A 9,368-nucleotide genomic window follows, 5' to 3' on the forward strand; every position below is an offset into this window, starting at 1 on the left:
ACTAAAAAAATGAACTGTTTGAAAATGGTTTTTAATATCTATCTTTTAACGTCTATTATAAGGCCTAATGAAACCATTCGTCTTACAGATGAATTCATTTCATTATTTACCTTGTCTTTAAAGAAAAAGGACTGGTTCTCTACCATCACCCTCTCCCTTTCTTTTACCGTTCTTGTACTATTCACACTTTTAAAGCCACTATTATCAAATCAAACAGATTCAATTGGGGTCATACAACAAAAAACACATGAAATCAAATGTCCTTTGACTGTCTGTGAGAATAAAATGACTGATGAAAAAGATATCACATCACATTTTATAGCCCAAGAAATAGAAGCTACATCACTTCTATTAATTGATCAAAAAGAAGAAAGCATATCGCCAACGGTAGAACAGCAGAGGTCCATTGATTCACCATTAATGATGCAGCAGGAAGAGCATATGCATACATCTTCATATGTATCAATTGAACAAAAAGATATACCTGCAGCAGTAGTTGAAACTAAAGTAAAACAAACAGGGACTGTCCCAATCGCAACAATGGAAAAAGAAGAGACAGATTCTACCCTATCTGAAATAGTCCAACAAAAAAACATGGTCCCTTTGCCTCAAACAATGGACCAAGAGGAACCATCAAAAGATCAGCATGAAGCAATTCAAGCAAGCAACGATGCATCCAGTCATTATTTGCCACTTAAGCAGCTCCATGTGATGTCAGTGTTACCTAACAGTGATATGGAACAAGTGATCCCATTTACCATAACAACCAGTCTTTTGCATGAAAACGTTGGCAATGACAAATTAATGCACGAGCAGCCTTATCTGACAAGAAAAGACGAATCTCCATCAGAGCATGATTCGTCTGAATCAGAGCAGTCGTCAACGTCTATGCATGAACGACAAGAGGAGCAACAGCAACAGGAAGGATCATCTGACGAATTACCGTCCTATCAATTATCAACAACTACATCCATTTGCTCTCGACGAAGCAGTGAGACGAATGCAACACGTTATACTACACCAAAGAATCAATTTGAGCAAATCGTCACACCTACCCTGGAAGAGAAACAGCCTTTGAAGGACGTATCTATCGTAAATGAGTACAATATTATGCCCCAACCAGAAAAATCAAGCTCAAGCTTGAGTAAAAATAGATTTTCATCTATTCGTTTAAAAAGGAAAAAGACTGTAAACAAAAAAGCAGCCGAAGCTTCAGTATCCAATGGACCCGAACCTTCACCCAAACCTTCGCCCAAACCTTCACTCAAACCCTCAGTTTCTACAAAAATACAGGAAAAGTTGAAAAAGTCTGGCAAGCGATTTACCAAAATGTTTTCTTAATCTTAGTTTCGTAAATAGTGTCTTATAAATAATATCCCCATCTGCTAGTATTGCATAATGTATACTGTAGTCATTTTTTTAACTCTAATATAAAATAAAGCTATATTGTTTAGTCTGTGCAGTGACCTGGTGCATGTCAATGTTAATATGCGAAAAAAAAAAAAAACACGTTTGAACAACCTTCTTGACTGAATAAATCGTTTACTTACGGTCTGGATGGCAAATAGTAGTCTGGTGGTATTGGTGTATTCCTTTTTCTAGGCACCCAGTGCCTCATCCTATCAACATGGTTGTATATCTAGTCGGAAAAGCCTTATCAATCCGCTATAAATACTCCTCATTTACTCAAAAACACTTTTAATTGGGTTACCAGGTATATTTTTGGCAGCGACAGCAACTCTAATATCATTAATATTACCTTACAGCTATCTACGACAGTGTTAAGGCCAAGCAGTCTAATCATAAGGCAGCTTTCAGAAATTATTCGCACAAAATTTAAAATCAATAACAATTGCACTTTAGTTGCTTATCAATCTTTTCTTTATTATTAAAAAGGCAATAAATTTTGTCTTTTTGACAGAAGAGAAGATAAATGTGGTCATCACTTATGAATAAGACGTAACTGAAATAGTTACTAGAGACTTCATATAAATAATCTGATCTTGACTTCTTTGCTTCTTTGGACCAAAAAGTAAGATCAGCTATCCCCCAGCTAGCCCTAAGATATGTTATATTCTTTGCCCTTGGAAGAAACTGACGTGTAGTATTATAGACCATTGTCATATTTGACCACGTCTAATACTAATCTTTACGTGTGAGATTACATTTGACTTGATTACATGTACCTTACTTAGTACTCTGACCTCTTTTAAGCAACCTAATTTCTTTTTGCTATGAGCTCTTCCTCTTACTTCTAATAAAAAGATAAAACAAAGACTCAACACTTTTTTGCTTTTATTCTTACACATTTACACAAGTGCTAAAAACAAGAACAACAACAAAGCTACAGTCACTACCTCAGTCGTAAAATCGAAGCTAACCCGGTTCTAGCTGGGGGTAGTTTGGTTCTTACCAAAATTTGGTCTCAAACACTCTTTCAGCCCCTTCCACTCCTTTGGTCGCTCTCTTTCTTGCTCTCACTTGATCGCTCTTGCTTGCTCTCTCCGATCTGGTTATCGCCAGCCCAACTCAGGATACATTTCGGGTAAGATATTGATAATTTCCCATACATTTACTCACTTTTCTTGCTTCTCTTTTTCTATTATAAACTTTCTTCTTTATAATGTAAGTATTTAATATTAATGTAAGCAACTGATTTATTAATCTTTTCTTATATCCCATTCTTTTGTTTCTTGTAGGTTCTCTTTTATTATTATTTTGTTGCCTAATTTGTTGTCTGAAATTATCATTTTTTTTATCAGTGTGTGAATAAAGTGTAAGGCGGCTTTCTTATGATCAGCGGGAATTTCCCCTTTTTAAAGGAGGATATCTCGATGCCGTGACTATTGGCGTGAAATCCGTTTGCTTTAACAGCCTACGTACCATTTTACTTTTTCACTGGGCGGTTTTTACAGAGTTATGATGAGTAGGTCAGTTAAGGATAGCTTTTGAATTTAATACAAGAGTAAGAAATATACTACAACTTGAGGGATAGATATCCTTTTTGATGCCCTCAAGACTGACCCTTCTTTTAGGAACTGATTTCCTCATTGCTAAACTGTCTACTTGTTTCAGGTGATATAAACAACCAAAAAAGAGACTCTTCTTAAGTACATCGCTTCTTGTTATGTGAATACTGAATCTATATAATCAAACAAACATTTAGGTATAGTCTTGATGATAACTTGAGTTTATGAGCGACTACCAGATCTTACAAAGTCAATTGATCAGATTATTAAAAGAGTCTCCATAAAGAAAATTAAGAATAAGACCAAGGACCTTTTATAAAAGCAGTAGAATCTGTTTATTGCAAAGAATACAAGATATAAAGAATGATTGATTCCATGAATTAGTGAATGATTTCAAAGAGATAACAAGGGAATATGGCTATTTATATTTCTTATGATGACCGTAGGATTACTTTTTCGTTTTATAAAAAACCGTTTAAATACCCTACTCAGGAGCCACATTATATATGAACTAAAAATACAGGATTTGATGAATTGAATTGAATCACTTAATATGTAGAATATTCATGTTTATCTTTACAACCTTTTCAACATAATAAAACTTTTGGTTATGCCGACAATTTTCGTTTTAGCTATACTGAAAAAAAGGTACCTTTGGTTGTGAAGCTTATACCATCTCGGTCACCTACGTTTTTAGTGATATAAATATATAATACATTATAAGCTCGAGTACAAACAATAAGATAACAGAACTCTTGGTTGAGACTTCGCGTCTCTCTCAGGGTAGGTGTAATAACTCTGTACTTAATATATAATGCAAACATACAATAATACTAATATTTACACTTATAATAATCATGAAAAAGTCAGTAATTACACTACAACATAATCATATCATATAACAACACCATGTGCATTCTGGTATCGCCAGTAACAGTGGCATCGCAGTTCCAAATATCTCTTCTAAATATATTCCCAAATAAATTTTTTTTTCTCTTTTCTTTTTTCTCTTCAATAAAAAGGTCCAAATTGTTAATCATTGACTTCTTGTTCCTTTAAAGCTAAGCGACTCAACAAACACCACAGTTACATTACAAAGCGACTGGCATCGTCATCGTCTGTTTCATTACACCATAAAAGCAAAACAAAAGCGATATGCATCAGTCCACGTGTCGGCATTTCAATATATTAATATGTCATCAAAAATACAATCTCCGACAAAAATTCAGTGTAAAAGGTATTGATATCAGTGGGGTTCGAACCCACGCCCGCTTACGCGGATTAGATCTTAAGTCTAACACCTTGGACCACTCGGTCATGATACCACGTCTTTCTTGTTGGAGGTCTAAAATTATATTATTGCATCTATTTCACGTGATTATCACGTGATGCAAAGATACAAATTCCTTCCTTTAACAATAGCTGATTAATGGGAGTGCCTGTACTAGAAGAGGTTCAAAAGTACTTGGCAAAGAATTTACGACACTGCTTGTATTCATTCTATATTTAGCATTACGTACTGTTATTAATTTAGTTGGGAACATGTTAGATTGTAAGTCATTAATTTTACACACTACAGGGATTAAAAAACCATTCCGGCGTTTTTCAAAAGACTGCTTATACCATTGTAAATAAAGAAATAAAAGCAGCTTACGTGTCCTTTCGTGTTATATTATTTATTAGCCTCTTTGGTGAAATCAGTACTTTAATTACCAACTAGATTTAAATACACCATCTTAAAAATGAAAAGTCTACTGGGACGGTTTTTCAGCTGTCATTAATATTTGGTGTTTCCACCTTTCGCATCTATCACAGCTTTCACTCTTGCGGATATACTGTCTATATATTTACAGCATATATCAACGCCAAATGTATTCCATTCATTTTGCATTCTTTCCCAAAGCTCGTGAACGCCTCTAGCTCTCTGTTCGTATATTGCTAATTTCAATTTCAAATGTCTCCAAATGTGCTCAATTGGAGATTATGCTGGCCAGGGAGGAACAGTATACTCCCTTCGTCATGTAAATGCTTTTTGATCATTTTTGCTGTATGTTTCGGATCGTTGTTATGCTAAAATATGAAGTCCTCATTACACAGATTGCAGTAATTTGAGGTGCCTGTTAAGTCTCCATCAAGTATTCGGACGTAGTCTTCAGCGTTCATCCTACCATTGTAGACCTCGCAAATACACCCTATTCCATGTGCCGCCATACTGTCCCATGCCATCAGGCTTCCGCCTCCATGCTTAACAGCAGGTGTGAAGCGGTGCGGCTGCAGCTCACTTGTAGATAAACTCCAGTAACATTCGATACCATTCGAGTCCCAGATGTTGATTTTTGACTCATCAAATTGCCTTTCGCTAGTCATGTATAGTCTAGCTCCTATGCGCCAAATTTCAATTCAGGCGCCCTTTTCTGTGCTTTGATAAAAATGGTATCTTTCTCTTTGGGTGGGCTTTGAGACCGATAGTCTTCAGTGCATTCAAGGTAGTAAAGTAAGTTAGATTTGGATATAGAGTCATGAGAAGCTGATGAACCTCCACACCAGCCTCGAAATCGCTAGTAAGCACTATTCTCTTCGTCAATCACCTGCTAGTTCCATTTAAAACAGCAGATCTTCTATCAAGATTAGCCGGGCGCACAATACGCCATGCATCACAATAACGCAAAACAGTATATTTGAATACATATAAACGTTGGGCAATTTCCTCAAATGACATATCGTATTCATATAAAAGGGAGCGAAAGCTGCTTTGTAAACCTTGAGGCATAGAACGGGTCATTTAAGCTGAAAAATATGTATAAGGTTATTAGGAAAGATAGTAGAAAGAAAGGCGTTTCAGTGCGTTTATATACTTATGAAATTTTGCATATATGCTAAAAAGGGATTATTTAACTATTACAAACAATTAACAATAATAGAAGGGCTATGCGTTTTTTCGAATTTCCAGGAGACACTTAGACAAAGTGGGAGCTACACAAAAGAAATCACTGAAACGGATTTTTAGCTCACTGTAAATGCTATATTTAATGGTTACAATACACTTTTATACTTGCTTTAGAAACAAAATAGAAAAGGATTAAACGTTGATGAGCTCCTTTTTAAAAGAGAAAGATGGGATAATGACAAAATAAAAGCAAAGTAAAGCTTTTTTTAATTTACAATCAGACATGTAATCACTCTAATCACTCTAATATCACTCCAATATCACTCCAATATCACTCCAATATCACTCTAATATCACTCTAATATCACTCTAATATATCACTCTAATATATCACTCTAATATATCACTCTAATATATCACTCTAATATATCACTCTAATATATCACTCTAATATATCACTCTAATATATCACTCTAATATATCACTCTAATATATATACTGAAACAAGCATGCAGAGAAAGAGTTGCAGCATCTCGCCGCAGACGTCGTGCCGAAAACCAACAAGAAAAAGCTGGCGTTACCACTAGACCTAGAGGCAGACCAAGAAGAACAGCTGAGTCCGTTGATGCTGAGAGTAGACCCAGAGGCAGGCCCAGATCTGACCATGCTAACTGAATGCCAGCCGCATACAGCTCACAGTTATCCCGCCTTCGCCTTTTGGAGCTGGGGAGAATGGACAAGGGATGTTCAAACTGCCACGCTTTGCATTGGATAGATGAAATACAACAGAATTCTTCGCAAAGCAGCCCTGTCTGGGAATCATACTGTAAGCAGGATTTAGTCCAACTGCCACTCCTGGCACAACTACCTGGGTACTTGAAAGACTTACTCGCTCGCACAGATGCTATAGGACACCAGTTCAAGGACAACCTGCGTCAATACAACGCCACCTTTGCATTCACCTCGCTAGATTGTAACATTGCTTCTTCTGAGGAACGAACCAGCAATGAAAACAGCAGAGGTGGTCTGCACGCATTTCAAATTCATGGTGAACCTTATCACCTCCAAGGCCCCTTACTTCCCAGTGATGATAATTCCAACCTTTCATATGCTCAGCTTTACATATACGACCCATCATATGCAGCTGAAAGACGCTCAGAGAGAAATAGCAATCTTGATCCTGAGATCATAAGAGAGCTTTCCTTCATGCTCTCGCAGTGTAACCCATTTGCCCAAATTTACCGCCACGCATATGAGATATTGAATGAGCGAGAGAGCAGCGATGACTCAGCTAACAACAACAACGCCTCACCTGATATAGTTATTTCTTCTAATATGAGAATGCGATTAATCGAAGGAGGTGATAGACGCACCCAAAATTTGCCGACCATGGAAGAGGCTGCCGCCATCATTCCCACTGAGTATGGTGACAGAAGCTTTCATGATATTGTTCTAACCTTGAGAAGCGCAGTTAATAGCACCAGCATTTCATTACGTGATTAGCACCCTCTACAATTATTGTTATTCTATAACTCTTCTTTCGTATTTTTAAACAAAATGCGCGATCAACTCCGTAATATACTTAAAGCAATGTATGAGAGAAAAACAAATAGAAAATGAGAAAAATCAAACAATAGTCAAAGGTAAAAAATGAAAATCTCAGTCATCTTCGACTTCATAAGCATCATCCGTGTATTATAGTTAGAACCAAGAGAAAAAGGGTGAGTGAAGTAGAGAATATTAAGATCAAAAAAGGAAAGAAAAAGGTAATGTTTGTGCAAGTTGCCACACAAGCATGCAAGATCTCCATTATTCCCAAATCGAAAGCTAACAAACCAAAAAGTACTTCAGCAGCTCATGGGGAATCGAAAGACAGCAATAGCCAAAACAAAGCTAGAGACTATCCTGCGTCCTGCCCATAGAAGCATAAAAGACATTAGGAACATTTTAGTTCGTGCTTGTGATATGTCTTGAATATATAAAGAAGTGATAGGGAAGTATAAGTCGATGAGTCTCTATATAACCTCTTTATTGTATATAAGATAAGACAGAGCTCATTATTACAAACAGCGTCGTTTTATATGAAGACATAATTATTAAATAACCGATTTAGTTATGACCCATAAGAATTGGGTATGTCGCATTATTAGATAATAGCGTGTTTTGTAGTCAGTCTCTTTGTATTACTCTTTTTTAGAGTAGAGATTTATAGTAATCTCATGCGACAGGGTTAAACATTTATAGGGTAAATACGACAGTGCTTATGATTTCTTAAAGTGTGCCAATAATTTTGAGAAAAAGTGTATCACCCTCTTCCTCAGAGCTAAACACAGTTGAGTAGCTGTGGTCAGTCGCCAGAAGCAACTGAAAAGGACCTGTTTGTGAAAGAAACTCTATCGATAAGAACAACTATGTAATAAAGTAAGCATCAATCATTTAGAAGAACTCATATGGCCTCTTGATTTGACCCACATTTGTCTCTGACCACAAAAAGTTCCAAAATAAAATGAAATTATGAACATATTACTTTTCTTCTTTTCTTTCTCTTTTTACTCAACTTTGACAACAATATTGACATGTTTAAAAACATTATTCAAAAGAAGAAAGAGCAAGTCATTAATAAAAGAAAATTGACAGGAGACATAGATGATGCGTTTGAAGGTAAATCTCATATAGCGCATATGGCATTTGTAAAATATTCACTGATACATTGGTATATAATATAGATATGATTTGTAAAGACTGCCAGGAGAATGGACATGCCAACAAAAGTTACTATAAATGCAAATTTTATAAAGAAGCTTCTGCAGACGATGGTAACTCACCATTATAAACTAATATTCAAAACTTATTATATCTCTTATTAAAGTTGGAACATCCACTGGAAAAAAAAGAAAACAAAGTTCAGGCGTGAAGCAAGAAAAACAAAAAGCAAAAAGACAAAAAACAGCAGCATGTTCTTCATCGATTGTTTGTAGTAGTTGTAAACAAAATAGCCATAAGTCAGCACGCTCTCCAGATTGCCCTAATCATATGTTGTCAAAAAACGAGGTTTTTAGCCGAAATTTGGGACAACAATTTAAAGCACTCACAAGAAAGTTACCGTTTGATCAATGTGCCCACAGTTCCTACCAGAGTGCTTTGAAGTCTAGGATCATCTCTGCATGTGAAGACACGCGGCAAGTGGTATTCAGAGCTCAGCTTTTAATCAACCAGTACACATTGAACTTAAAAGTCCATTCGAATCATATCTTTAAACAAAATTTTTGGTATCCAATATGTCAATTAGTTATGGATAAGCGAGTGACAAACAGTGCTGCACTTCCAGAAGGCTTACTTGAAAACTGGAATTTGTTTAGGCAAAGTCATGGAAGCATCATATATACCAAAAAGCTTGCGAGTGGAACTAGCCAATGCCTTTCAGAAGCATGTGTACAACTAGCGACCACATACACAAACTGCATAGTCGAAAACTTTGAAGCAAGATTGCTTAAATACCTTTCGTATCTTAT

General features: G+C 36.1%; 5 protein-coding genes and 1 non-coding gene across 6 annotated transcripts; 3 read left to right on the plus strand and 3 right to left on the minus strand.

Annotated features, from left to right (window-relative positions):
- Positions 1-285: 285 nt before the first annotated feature.
- RHIMIDRAFT_251660 (uncharacterized protein) lies at positions 286-1,341 on the plus strand (the record flags this gene model as incomplete). The annotated part of the gene is made up of 1 exon (XM_023610869.1): positions 286-1,341. The coding sequence occupies one exon, from the start codon at positions 286-288 to the stop codon at positions 1,339-1,341; it is 1,056 nt and encodes a 351-aa protein (XP_023466442.1).
- Positions 1,342-4,210: 2,869 nt separating this feature from the next.
- On the minus strand, positions 4,211-4,294 carry RHIMIDRAFT_t31. The gene has a single exon. It is a non-coding gene; the product is annotated as a tRNA-Leu (tRNA).
- Positions 4,295-4,746: 452 nt separating this feature from the next.
- On the minus strand, positions 4,747-4,950 carry RHIMIDRAFT_202568 (uncharacterized protein; the record flags this gene model as incomplete). The annotated part of the gene is made up of 1 exon (XM_023606622.1): positions 4,747-4,950. A coding segment is annotated over one exon (204 nt), but the record flags the coding sequence as incomplete, so codon positions are not given.
- A 374-nt stretch (positions 4,951-5,324) lies between these two features.
- On the minus strand, positions 5,325-5,805 carry RHIMIDRAFT_283169 (uncharacterized protein). Its single transcript, XM_023613115.1, has one exon. It carries the CDS (start codon positions 5,749-5,751, stop codon positions 5,554-5,556), a length of 198 nt encoding a protein of 65 aa, XP_023466444.1. The 5' UTR covers positions 5,752-5,805; the 3' UTR covers positions 5,325-5,553.
- An 876-nt stretch (positions 5,806-6,681) lies between these two features.
- On the plus strand, positions 6,682-7,323 carry RHIMIDRAFT_195048 (uncharacterized protein; the record flags this gene model as incomplete). The annotated part of the gene is made up of 1 exon (XM_023606022.1): positions 6,682-7,323. A coding segment is annotated over one exon (642 nt), but the record flags the coding sequence as incomplete, so codon positions are not given.
- Positions 7,324-8,410: 1,087 nt separating this feature from the next.
- Positions 8,411-9,118, plus strand: RHIMIDRAFT_292049 (uncharacterized protein; the record flags this gene model as incomplete). Its single annotated transcript, XM_023613861.1, has 3 exons — positions 8,411-8,517; positions 8,583-8,672; positions 8,726-9,118. Coding segments are annotated over exons 1-3 (567 nt in total), but the record flags the coding sequence as incomplete, so codon positions are not given.
- Between the last annotated feature and the right edge of the window lie 250 nt (positions 9,119-9,368).

Source organism: Rhizopus microsporus (assembly GCF_002708625.1).
Source record: "Rhizopus microsporus ATCC 52813 unplaced genomic scaffold scaffold_8, whole genome shotgun sequence".
NCBI lineage: Eukaryota > Fungi > Mucoromycota > Mucoromycetes > Mucorales > Rhizopodaceae > Rhizopus > Rhizopus microsporus.